The following is a 14144-nucleotide window of genomic DNA, read 5'->3' on the forward strand; positions in this document are numbered from 1 at the left end:
ATTTCAGCTGTTTTCAGTCCTGGATATCTGCCATAAGTATCTCTTTATTCTCTAAATCCATTGCTGTGTATCCTTAGATATCCAGTGCTCACAGGATTTAATGCTCCCACCCCTTCTTTTATTGGAACACGGTGGCCCTGTACTCTCCATATTTCCTTCTTGAATGCGCCCCATTTTTCTGTGACATATTTGCCTGAAAGTTACAAGAAATTGTTGCATTTAAATATTAATGATTAATTGAACTCATCCCACTCCTACATTGGAACAGTGACTGTATCTGAAAAGTAATCTGTGTTTGTAAAGTGATGTCTAGTGGCTCTGAAATATGCTATATAAATGCAAAGTTTCTGTTCGGGAAGTTGGCAATAGTTAGTACTTGACAACACCAAGACATTTTTAATGATGAAGTTTAGGTTTTCATAATACAATCCACCTCTCCCATTCAGAAGAGGAATAAATCAAACCCCAGATATTATTCCTAATTGTAATAAATGTTGTTAGAAATTTGAAACGTTTTACATTTGCTTTCACTTCTCCTTTCTCTCTTTTTTTTGTCTGTATCCAAACAATTTTTCTTATTCTTTGTTTCTCTTTCTGAGCCCAATTTGACTCATTTGCCTGCCTGCTCTATTGTCCCTGCTTCTTTCTCAATCCTTGAATTTCGTGGTTAAAGAAATAGATTGTTTTATCCAGTATTTGCCCAGATCTCAGATTCCCTGTTGCCCTCACTTATCAACTCGCAATTTCAGCATTGTACAACATTTTCATGCTATAGATGAAGGAAAACAAATGAGGGAAGACACTGCACCCAGCAAATTCAAGGAAGCTAATGCTGAACAAAATCTTTAAAATGAGTGAGCTGATATCATTTTCAGGTTAGGTCTGTTAGTGGAAAAGTTTAATTACTGACTCTGTTTTTATTTACAGTCTCTGACGTTGGTACTGGAAACTCGTCATGCTAAAGACCTTGTGTGTTTGATTGCTGGATATCATAGGCTATATGTGAACTCAACAGACTCCATATTCATCTGGCCTGGCAACTATCAAAGTCAGACAACTGAAGAAGGTAATACATTAGTCGTTTCTTTTTAAAATAAGAATCCCAGTTTTATTCCTGCCATACTTTTGCCCAAGAAACACAGAGAGTGATAGATGCCTTGAATGCAGAGGTAGTAGAGACAGGCACGGTAGATTAATTTAAGGTGCATCTGGACAGATGTATGAGTAGGTGGGGAGCAGAGGGATATAGATGCTTAGGAATTGGGCGATAGATTTAGACAGCGGATTTGGATCGGCTCAGGCTTAGAGGGCCGAAGGGCCTGTTGCTGGGCTGTAAGTTTTCTTTGATCTTTGAAAGCAAACTTCCAAATGTGAATTTTGTTTCTATTGTCACTACCCCCAGGCAGAACTATGTTTTCTCTGCCATTTGTTAACATTCCAAATCCGACAAGGATGTTCTGAATACTGATTGAATTCTTGATTAATGTCAGCTTTTGTTAAGTGGCAACCTTTACATCCTGTGTGAAAGTTGCAGTTTCAAGTAACACTTGAAGACTCTCTCACTGACTGGATGCTGAACATTAAGACTTGGGAAAGCTTAGATAATTCTGTCTACTATTTGGAAAAAAGGGAAGGGGTTTCTCCTGGCATCTTGGTCTGTTGTACCAGACTTGGTGTAGTGCAACGTGACAAGATTAATTATTGGCCACAGAGAAAAGGCATCTCTAGGTAGATTGAATCTCCTATCCAGTTTTAAAGGGAGATGAGTGGGTCTGAGACTAGTATTTTATAATTTAAAAAGGGCAATTATGTATGCTCGAAAACTGCACACCTAAGATGAACTGGGACACTAAGTTCAGGAACAGACTGATATAGAAGTAAAGGTTAGATATTTAAGGGATATTTCAAAATAGGTATATTTAAGAGTAAATATATTCCTACTGTAAAAAAGAAGTTGCAAAGGAAGAACAAACCATCTATGGCCAACTTAAGAATTTAAGGAAGGTACTGAGATTAAGGAAGAAGTATAATATGATTAGCAGATCAGATATTGGACAGAAGATAAGGAATGGCACAGAATGACAAAAAGATGAATCAAGGGAAAGAAATTAGAGTATGAGAGGATGCTAACTAGAAAAGGAAGAACAGATAATGTGTTTTTACTAGTATTTAGAAAGGAAAAGATTAAGTAAGGTGAGTGGTCCTCCTGATAGTGAGAATGGGGAGAAATTAATATATAATAAATAAATGGCAGTTGAATTAAACAAATATTTGCTTCTGTCTTCACTATAGAAAATACAAAAACACTCTAGTAATAGCTGTAAATCAAAGGGAGAGAGAAACCTGGTGAAATTACAATTAAGAGGGAAGTGTGATGAAGCCAACAGGTAGACCTCTGGGCTGACAGGCTTTCAGGCCCATTTGGACTTCATCCTGGGTCCTTAAACAGAGGGACCAATGTGAAAGTCGAAGCATTGATGTTGATTTTCCAAAGTTTCATAGATTTGGATAAGGTTCTATTGGACTGAAGTGTAGCAAATGTTATGTCATTATTCAAGAAGGGAGGGAAAGAGGAAACAATTGACTTGTCACAGGGTAGGTGTCAGAATCATTATTGAGGAGCTCATAGCTGGACGCAACTCTAGCTATTTGGGAAGAATCAGCATTATTCTGTGAAAGGGAAATCGTGCTTAATCAATTTGTGTCAATCTTTGAAGTGTTAGCCTATGCTTTGGATAATGGAACCTGTAGAGATACTATACTTGGGTTTTCAGTGGGATTTGATGTGCCACATAAAAGATTATTGCACCAAATAGGACCCAAATATTAACATATTTGAATTGATAGAAGATTGGCTGGGTTCAAGTCACATCTGCTCCAGAGATGTGTAATAACATCACTGAGCAGGTTAATTAAAAATATCTAGAAGATTGACTGGCTGACAGAAAGAGAGAATGTGTTTGAAAAAGCTCTCTTTCTGATTGGCAGGATGATGAGTCCCAGAAGAATCTGTGTTGGGGCCTCAGCATTGAGAACAATGATTTAGAAATGGGGAGGAAAGCCATGGCAGCTAAACTTGCAGATGACTTAAAGATGGGCGAGGACGTATGTTGTGAAGAGGACATAAGGAGTTTTCAGATGGGTGTCAATCAATTGAATGAGCGCCCAAAAATTAGATTCTAGATTGGAGTGGTGCTGGAAAATCACAGCAGTTCAGGCAGCATCCGAGGAGCAGGAAAATCGACGTTTCGAGCAAAAGCCTGATGAAGGGCTTTTGCTCGAAACATCGATTTTCCTGCTCCTCAGATGCCGCCTGAACTGCTGCGCTTTTCCAGCACCACTCTAATCTAGAATCTGGTTTCCAGCATCTGCAGTCATTGTTTTTCCCCGCCCAAAAGTTAGGCCAATGTAGTATAATGTGGAAAAATTATTTAGTTTGCAAGCAGAATAAAAATAAAGCAGAGTATTACTTAAAGTAAGAACAACTGCACCATTTCAAGGAGCAGAGATATCTATATGTGATAGTGCATGATTCACAAAATGTTAGTTTGCATGTGCAGCACATAATTATGAAGGCTAATGGAATGTAAACATAAAGGTATTTTGCTTCAATTATCCAGGGAATTGATGACAGTACAGCTCTAATATTTCATGTAGTTTTGGTCTTCTCGATTAAGGAAGACCATAAATGTTTTTAAAACAGTTCAGAGGAGCTTTCTGAGATTGATACCTGGAATGTGCAAGTTGTCTTATGAGAAAAGGTTGGGCAGACTGCCTTGTTTCCTTTGGAGTTTAGAAGTGCAATCCTTGACAAGTTGGAAATGGAAATGGCCTGTCCTCTTGTGGGTGAATCAAAAATTAGAGGTCACAGTTTTTAAAAGAATACAATCTTTTAGAGCAGAGATGAGTGGGCGGCACGGTGGCACAGTGGTTAGCACTGCTGTCTCACAGCGCCTGAGACCCGGGTTCAATTCCCGACTCAGGCGACTGACTGTGTGGAGTTTGCACGTTCTCCCCGTGCCTGTGTGAGTTTCCTCCGGGTGCTTCGGTTTCCTCCCACAGTCCAAAGATGTGCGGGCCAGGTGAATTGGCCATGCTAAATTGTCCGTAGTGTTAGATAACGGGTAAATGTAGGGGTGGGTTGTGCTTCGGCGGGTCGGTGTGGACTTGTTGGGCCGAAGGGCCTGTTTCCACACTGTAAGTAATCTAATCTTCATAAGTGTTTTTCTTTCAGATGGTTGTTGGGGGCTGCGGTCATTAAATCCTTTTTAAGGCAAGAGTATTTTGCCTTATAAATATTTGTTAAGCAGGAGAATGAAAGGTTACCACATGGAAGTGGGGAAATGGAATTTAAAGCACAAATAGATTAATTATGATTGTATTGATTGGCAGAGAAGACTTTATTGTCCAAGTGACTCACATCTGTTCCCAAGTAGGATGTGCTTACATAGTTATAAAGCCCTACCTCTTCTCTTCGCTTTCCGTTCAGTCAATTTCCTGGACGTAAAGGCTCAGTTCCTTTTCTCAGTGTACATTTCCTGCTATGACATATCATCCACACAGTCAGTAAAGATAAAAGGCAGCTCACCCACCATCCTCTCAAGGGCAATTGGGGATGGGCAATAAATGTTGGTCATCCAGCAATGCCCTCATCACATGAATTAATGTATGAAAAAACACAGTGTAAAGGACAGGAGGACTCTTCTCTCAGACCCTATGAGATGTGTGTAGATTATTAGAAATCGAGGTTAACGGACTGTTCAGCTCCTGTGGGTGTTGTACCTAAGGGATGGTAACAATTTTCATGTCCAAGACAATCCTTCCATTAGACTGATCAGTTCTGTGGAGCACTAGCGAGGTTTGTGATTATTGGCATCACTTTCAGACAGTGACTCTTTGCAATGAAGTTATGATAGAAAATAAACTCATGTCAGTTTAAACACGTTTCCCTCTCAGAATGATATCAGTAGCAGCGATCTGAGAGAGATGAGTGAATCACAGTTGAGACACAACTCACATTTTCCAATGGCATTGCTCACTCTGACTTTATGCCAGTTAGGTGAGTTTCAGTTGCTGATAGGTCTTGTTAAAATTCCAGAATGTAGGAACTTACATTTTATCATATGTATCCGTAGGATCTAGAAAGTGTTGAAAGCTTATTCAAGGAATGTCTCAATCAGAAATATTGATCAAGAAATAGGATATCAAATTTTATTTACTGTAAAAGTTACTACTTTTCCTTTTAAATCATGAGTAATAGCCTGGCACTGTATTTGAGTGGTGTCCTGAAGCTGAATGAACACGTACAATTGGTATGACTTCAATATTGAAACTTTAACAGTTAAAGGCTCCACCCCAGGTATTTCCTTCAACTAACTCCTTGCAGACGGGATATCCTGTTTTTGTGAAGAAACTTATCCAAACAAACATTTTCAAGCAAAATAAATAACTTAAACAGAAAGGAAGAGCATAGAAGTTAATCATTGAAGTTTTTATAATTTTTTGTAATTCATTAATGGGATGTCATTTATTGCCCATTCCTAATTTCCAGGAGGGCATTTTAAGATGGCAGAATTCAGTTTTTAAAGAAATATTAGATGGTTCTTTCATCTGACCTTAGATGTAACTTTTTTGACTGTGCAGGTGACGAGGCCCAAAGATTAAGTGATTCAGAGTCATCATCAGACATTGAGTCTATAGATATCCACAAATTGAGAAATGGATTCATAGGGCCTCTGACTGAAGAAAATGAGGACATTGAGAACTCGGAAAGTGAGGCTACAGACAGTGACTGCTTACGGGAGAATATCCAGGAAGAGACCAGTTGCAGCACAGGGGATGTGTCTGATCTGAATGATGAAGCAACATGTCAGGGAGGACACTTTTGTGATAGAAGCTGTTCTGCTGACTCTATGGATGAACTGCAAACGGAGACTTCAGCTCCACACTCACATGGTGAGATTTCTGAAGATGATGACAAAGATTCTAACACTGAAGAGAGTGATGGTGAGCCAGTTACAAAGAAGCACTGTACCATGGAATTGAAAGACAGTTTTGAACAACCTTCAACAGACTCCTTAGCCTCTACTTCGACCCTTTCTAAATGCTTTGCATGTTTTACAAAGGTGGTTTGCTCTATTCCTGACCTCAGCCAAAGTGAGAACCCATGCACTGCAGAAGTTTGCAACCAGTGCCCCAGGAACGAGGACGACAGTTATGCAGAAGGGGACAAGTCTTGGAATTTGACAAGTCATGGCCTGCTCACTGAGTTACCACCTGCTATTGATGGGGACTTATACAGTGAGGTCCTCACTATCCCGATTCTGGCTCCTCCCCCTGACGAATTTTTCGATGCAGCTGAAAAGGTTACTCATGTGGAAGGTTCAGGTGACATCAAATTCAGAGGAACTGAAGCAGGTAGGTCTGATAGATGACAATCAGGTTTCCACTTGCTTCCATTTACCCCATACAACAAATTAAATGAAATCCAAAATATATTTGAACAGATTTTCAAACATACTTAAGAATGATGAATAATTAAAATATATTCTGTGTTTATTTTAATTCACTTATTACATGTTACCAATGCACCTTTATATACCTGACTAGTGATGACACATGAGGAACAGGTACTGAGTTCCAGTGATGGTATGGTTGCAGAACAAGAGTACATTTGTGATTTTGGTATATCTTCCCATTGAGGCACAATACTGGCAAGGGCACAAGCATTTAACCAATGAATCCTTGTTCTATTGAAAAATCCACTTATAAAAATTCACCCTAATGTGCCCCTAGAATCACTGGAATAAATCATTTCAAGGGGCAACTCCAGTACAAAAAATACATTTGATACGCTGATCATAAAATAGAAAGGAAGATAGAAACTTGAGGTTTTGCTCCTTATCCAATATTCAATTCATTTTATTTAAGATAGGGCAGTTCTTCTTTGTATAGCTCTATTGGTATATTCAAGAACTTATTTCAATACAGGTTGAAAATCAATTAACAATAGAGGCCAGTGATTACATGTATATGCTAAGAGTCATGTAGATGAAAATTAAACTGCTCTGTTAACTAGCAGAATAGTCACTGTTGTTTGATGTTTGGAGAAAGGATAAACAATATGTCAACAAATTAAATATTTTCTTTTGTTTTCTTGGTAGAGTTGGAGTCTGCTAAAATTAAGGGGATTGAAGCAAAACAAAATGTGCAGATAAGTCCAAGTCTTTTTGGCACAGGACTGGACATCAAAACTGTTGAATGCATCAAAGGTAAACCAGAAGAAATAAAATACACAACCACAGGAAAAAGACATTTTGCACCTGATGACGTATATGATGTAAAAGCTGTTCAATTGCAGAGTCATTCAAACAAACATGGAGATCGTATGCGTTGTAATGAAAAGAAACATGTTAAGACAAAAATGCATCGATGGAATACTCTTTCTTCTTTGACAAGTATCGAAAATGAACCTGCCTTGTTGGAAACTAAGCCTATTGGTCCATTAACATCCATTTCCACCTGTGCCAATGAAAAGGTCCAATCAGATTTAATGGAAATGGTGCCAGATACCATGGAAACAAAGTCAGTCACAGAAACAATACCAGTCATTACTCCAGTTTCAGTCAGACGTTACCCATGTGATTCAGGCATGAGAGAGGAATGTGCTTCTCATACAGAGACTACAGCAGGAGAAAAATTAAACATTTCTCTTAAAGCTCAGCTGCCTGGAGGTGACTGCACCAATGTGGAGGAGTGTTCAAGTCCTTCAGGAGTAATTCTAGAGCTTGCTCATGCATACTCACAGAATCTAACAGAAGATGAGATGCATAATGTTACCACTGTGTCTTGCACTGATGAACAACAAACACAATAGGCATGAAAGACAAAGGGCAAGGTGAAGCAATTGTCAAAAACAACACAGTCCTAGAAATGGGAGATGAACATGCTCAGTAGATGAACAAGGATCAAAGTGGAACTGCATTCAGGCAAACTTTATATCAAGTAAACTCCAAGGAAAATATGTTCATCTCTGAAGAAGTGGTTAAAAATAGTCAAAGAAGAAGATCATGTTACCAAAATGATGATGGCACTATAACTTCACGGATGTATTCTATGGTGTCTACAGAAGATCTGACAGCACTGACAGAAAACTCAGTTCTGGAAGAGGAAATCTCCAGCAGGAGGAACTCATCTAAGACAGACAAAAAAAGCAAAGATGCTTACTCCCTTGACATATCCAGGTTACGTCTGAATTTAAACCGAGTCTCCTTTAAGACATTCGGCATGTTTAAACATTTAAAATCACCACACTTAGAACCAAAGATTGAAACTTGCGCAGTGAGGTCCCTTAACATTTCTGAGTGCAACACGGAGCCTGCAGAAGACAGCTCGAAAGATGACTTATCAAAAACAGAACAGATCTCTAACCAGACTGAGGCAAGTATAACTGAGATCAGTACATCGATAATTTGCCCTCAAGATAGAAACCTTCCTCAGGAAATATCTTCACTGACAAATACACCAAGGCAGCTTTATGAAGTAGACAACTCAACCATTCAGGAATCTGCAACTGCAACTCAGCAAAATGAATGTCCCTCCACCAAACTGAGCTGTCTCCAACAAATAAAAAATAAACACAGTTTGAATGTTGACTCCAGAGTTCAAGCTATCCTCACAACTGACTTGGATAAGGAAATAGATGAACAGCTCCCAATAAGTGATAAGGACACGTGTAGCTGTAAGATAGTACATGGGAATCGTTTTCGAGCACAGGGTACTGATGTTAATGACGAAAGCAAAGATTTAGCATATTCCATACGGCAGTGTTCACCAAAGACCACCCCACCTGATTCAGAAAACCACCTCTCTCAATACCTCACCACATTTACTGGGCAAAGTGAGAAATTCATGCTTACCAGTTGCTCCTTTGATTTTCCTAAAACTGATCTTACACCAAAGCTTGAAGGCTCCATTCTGTCACAATTCAAGGCTGAAAGATATAGCATGCCGAATGGGTTCCATCTGATACGGAACAATATCATGGAGCTACTCAATGTGCTGAAAGAATTCCCCAGAGAAAGTCATATTGAGGAAGAATGTGCAATACTTACTTCATCAATAAAGGAGAAATTATATATTGAAAGTGGAAAACTGATGTCTGCTGGCCAGAAGGGCATTAAAGTAGACCAGGCTCCTGTGGAGATGCTCCTGGGAGTTTCTGAAAGTTTCCAGGCCCTCATACAGCTAACAGCAACATGTCTCCAGTTCACGACCTGCATGCATTGCGCAGAACGTCATGCCGAAGTGGTCAATAACTTAAAAGACGTTTCTTTGACTTATAAAACCTTTGTGAAAATCTCTCAGGATGCATGCAGCAGGAAGTGTGATGACTTAAGAATGAAACTCCTGGCTCAAGTGTAATGCACTGACTGCTGATGTTTTCTGCCTGACGCAGTCATTCAAATAATATACCCCTGAAACACAAAACAGTGTTTGTAAAGTTTGGGCCATGAGAGAATATTATTAGAACAATTTAAAGAAAGATGTAGAATTGTGTGACAAGTACATGATCTGCACTAAACTCATCCCCTGGAAAAACATGCGCACTACAATATGACACTTTGATTGGCATTGGCCATATGACTAATAACAATCAGAACTCAAAGTTTGTGCGAAGATTTGTAGCTCGGGTGCTTGTTGCAGTGGTTCTGTTCGCCGAGCTGGAAGTTTTTGTTGCAAACGTTTCGTCTCCTGGCTAGGAGACATCATCAGTGCTCTGGAGCCTCCTGCGAAGCACTTCTTTGATGTTTCTTCCAGCATTTATAGTGGTCTGTCCTTGCCGCTTCCGGGTGTCAGTTTCAGCTGTCCGCTGTAGTGGTTAGTATATTGGGTCCAGGTCGATGTGTTTGTTGATGGAGTTTGTGGATGAATGCCATGCCTCTAGGAATTCCCTGGCTGTTCTCTGTCTGGCTTGCCCTATGATAGTAGTATTTTCCCAGTCGAATTCATGTTGCTTGTTGTCTGAGTGTGTAGCTACAAGGGATAGCTGGTCGTGTCGTTTCGTGGCTAGTTGGTGTTCATGTACGCGGATTGTTAGCTGTCTTCCTGTTTGTCCTATATAGTGTTTTGTGCAGTCCTTGCATGGTATTTTATAAACTACATTAGTTTTGCTCATGTTGGGTATTGGCTCCTTTGTTCTAGTAAGTTGTTGTCTGAGCGTGGCTGTTGGTTTGTGTGCCGTTATGAGTCCTAGGGGTTGCAGTAGTCTGGCTGTCAGTTCTGAAACACTCCTGATGTATGGTAGTGTGGTTAGTCCTTTTGGTTGTGGCATGTCCTCGTTCCATGGTCTATCTCTTAGGCATCTGTTGATAAAGTTGCGCGGGTATCCGTTTTTGGCGAATACCTTGTATAATTATCCCTAGTAGCCACACACTCAGACAACAAGCAACATGAATTCGACTGGGAAAACACTATTATCATAGGGCAAGCCAGACAGAGAACAGCCAGGGAATTCCTAGAGGCATGGCATTCATCCACAAACTCCATCAACAAACACATCGGACAGCTGAAACTGACACCCGGAAGCGGCAAGGACAGACCACTATAAATGCCGGAAGAAACATCAAAGAAGCGCTTCGCAGGAGGCTCCAGAGCACTGATGATGTCTCCTAGCCAGGGGACGAAACGTTTGCAACAAAAACTTCCAGCTCGGCGAACAGAACCACTACAACAATCAGAACTGATGCAAGACATGTCCTCTTTCTATGGTAATGTAGTACTCTGCTGATTCTTCAGACTTCTACATGCATCATATAGACAGCATTTTAATGCTGCCCTTTCGAACTGAAACTGAGGTCTGAATTCATTCCATTGACTGTTGGGAATCTGAAGATTTCAGGGGCTTCCCATCGTGTTTCCAGAGGACCAGGCCATGCTACAAAATTCCATATAATTTGATATGAGTTGATACCAAATAAGCAATCTCCTCCAGAGAGCTCTCGAAATGAAAATATTATGTCTGCCCACGTGTGTCTGTGCATGAGTGCATGTGCGTATGTGTGTGTGTGTGTGTGTGTGTGTGTGTGTGTGTGTGTGTGTATGTATATGCGTGTGCGTGTGCATGCTGAGGTAAGAAGGTGCTGCCTTGAGACTGTAGATAAAGTAGGCAGTGAAAAGTAATAGAAATATAAGAATTTTCCTTTAGCATCTAGCTCACGTTCTGTTGTTTGATATTAGCATTAGATACTTTAAGCTGTAGAATGTTTCACTCTTTGAATTTGACATTGTTTGTTGCAATAGAAAATATATGGTATTAAAGAATTCTATTTCCACATTACAGTGTTAAATAGTGATCATTGGATTTCCTCAGGATGGCGGGAGGCAGGTTGCAGTATCTATCACTTGCTGGGTTTACAAGAAAGGCATTCTTAGCTAGTTGATATATTTGTGTAATTTCTATCTGAATCGAAAGAGGCTAGGATTTTAGGATACAGAGCTTAAATGGGCAATGCTGCAAAAGATCATTAATTCTCTCAGTGGTTTATAACAACAGAAAAACTTAAATTATCACCTCACCAATTCTTTTGACATGCCAATGCTGATTATATCAAGATAGAAGCCATTATTTGTCACATACAAGACTATAAAAATTCTAAGTTTCTTTGTAATTATACACATGGTCTGGGACTAATTTCTTGATGCACAGCACCGAAAGAGCTCTTGAACACAATTATGTTATACTGAGGCTAACAATTTGCCCATCATTAAAACTAAGGTATTGAAAATTGTCGCTTGCAATTCTGGGTCTACAGTTTCCCTACAATTATCAGTCCCTGGATGGGGAGTGTTGGTTTAAGGAATCACCTTTGTGATAATGGATGCCCAAGACAGCTTTAAATCAGAAAATTTTCCTTGTTTTTTCTTTTAATGGTTCAAAACTCAAACAACCTTGTATGTACAGAGAAAGTCATACTTTCAAACATTTTATTTTCTCTTTCAGCTATAATTCACATAAACTGATCTTTGCTCCTAAGCTGGAAGTTGCATTTTTTCAGTGACCTATCACTGGAGAGTGGCATAATCCAAGAACTAACAGTAGGTTAACACCTTCCATCCCGACCTCAAATTCACCTGGACTGTCTCAGACTCCTCCCTCCCCTTCCTAGACCTTTCCATTTCTATCTCGGGCGACCAACTCAACACAGACATCTACTATAAACCGAATGACTCCCACAGCTACCTGGACTATACCTCCTCCCACCCTGCCCCCTGTAAAAACTCCATCCCATATTCCCAATTTCTTCGTCTCCGCCGCATCTGCTCCCAGGAGGACCAGTTCCAATACCGTACAGCCCAGATGGCCTCCTTCTTCAAGGACCGCAGATTCCCCCAGACGTGATCGACGATGCACTCCTCAATATTGGGGAGACAGGCCGCCTGCTTGCAGAACGCTTCAGGGAACACCTCTGGGACACCCGGACCAACCAACCCAACCACCCAGTGGCTCAACACTTTAACTCTCATACCCACTCCACCGAAGACATGCAGATCCTTGGACTCCTCCATCGCCAGACCATAACAACACGACGGTTGGAGGAAGAGCGCCTCATCTTCCGCCTGGGAACCCTCCAGTGTCCTACTCACAGTCATTTCCTCACTAATCATTGATGGTCAATTTCCATGGGTTTGGGAAGAGGAGAGTCTCAACATGTGGTTAAAAAGCCATATTCATTCCAGAAAATGACTGAAAACATTGTTTCTGCTATTTGAGGATTTCTGTAGGGATATTTACAGACCACATTGACATTGATATTTACAGGAAACACGTATGATGATCGCCTGCATAAGTGACGTGATTAGCTCATGCTATTACAGTAGCAAGAAATTTCACCACAGGTGATTTAAAACGCAACTTGATCTTTATAATCTAACAAGAGTGGGGGAATTCAAAAGGTGAGAGGAGAAAGATTTAAAAGGGACTTGAGGGTCATATGTAGAATGTACTGCCAGAGGAAGTGGTAGATACAGGCACAGTTACAAAATTTAAACAACATTGGACATACACATGATTGAGGGATAGGGGCCAAACACAGGCAAGTGGCACTAGTTTAGTTTGAGAAACTTGGTCGGCATGAATGATTTGTACCAAAAGGTCTGTTTCCATGCTAAATGATTTTATGACTCTTAATTAACATGTATTTATTATTATTAAAAAGAACTGTGATTTTAGGCATAATCTATGGGGACCACAGACATGTCTGTCTGTTGCAAAGTTCCATGTGGTTATACAATTTGAAGGATACTTGTCTGCATTAAGCATAGCAAAGCAAAAATTCAATCCTTTATGTGCAGGATTTGAATGTCCATTGTTCATTTTATTCTACCCCAGATACTAGTCATCCAGCCCAGTAAGCAAATCAACCCTCAGAGAGAGATATAAAGCAAATCAATAAGATCATTATAAGGGACAAGGAATAATCCTTTAAGCTTACGATATTGATTAGTATGAATTCATACTAAGTCTTATTCACAGACTTCTACATAAAGTTAGTGAAATTACAGCTGGAAATGACAATGGCCACACCTTTGAAATAAACTTACACATATCCTGAAGAAGGGCTTATGCCCGAAACGTCGAATCTCCTGTTCCTTGGATGCTGCCTGACCTGCTGCGCTTTTCCAGCAACACATTTTCAGCTTTAAAATGTGTTACCAGTGATCACAGATTACTTGTATATTGCAGGAAACAAACTCCTGCTGTTGGCATCACCTTGCATCGCAAGCCAACCATCCAGCCAACTGAGCTAAACTGACCCCCAATTCATATCATGCAGGACTATACATTAGCACTGTCAATTATTCTTAGCTTCTCTTTTTGTGAATTGCACATGGTGAGGAGGTAGCTATTTGTAACTTTGTCACCGTGTTGGCATTTAATGTGCACTATAGCTTTCTTACAAGCATTGTCATTAATGCAGTGTTTGTACAATCTATATATCCAGTTTTAGTTTTGATTGCTTCTTTTGTTCATTTTGCCTTACCACTTGCAAAGAACTCTGGGGCCGCTGAGTACTCTCAAAACTCTGCCTTTTTCAGCAGCAGATTAACTGTAGCGGATAAAATTGGATCTTTGGAAAAAGATG

At 40.0% G+C, this 14144-nt stretch overlaps 1 protein-coding gene across 1 annotated transcript in view; it reads left to right on the forward strand.

The window, feature by feature from the left end:
* The window catches only part of LOC132820020 (FERM and PDZ domain-containing protein 1-like), a 43950-nt gene extending 34481 nt beyond the window's left edge, over positions 1-9469 (forward strand). Inside the window, 5 exon segments of the mRNA XM_060831947.1 lie at positions 928-1066; positions 5644-6417; positions 7164-7733; positions 8129-9413; positions 9415-9469. Of these exon segments, the coding sequence (XP_060687930.1) occupies positions 928-1066; positions 5644-6417; positions 7164-7733; positions 8129-9413; positions 9415-9469 (2823 nt within the window).
* The last annotated feature ends 4675 nt before the right edge of the window (positions 9470-14144 follow it).

Source organism: Hemiscyllium ocellatum, chromosome 11 (genome assembly GCF_020745735.1).
Source record: "Hemiscyllium ocellatum isolate sHemOce1 chromosome 11, sHemOce1.pat.X.cur, whole genome shotgun sequence".
In the NCBI taxonomy this organism is placed as follows: domain Eukaryota; kingdom Metazoa; phylum Chordata; class Chondrichthyes; order Orectolobiformes; family Hemiscylliidae; genus Hemiscyllium; species Hemiscyllium ocellatum.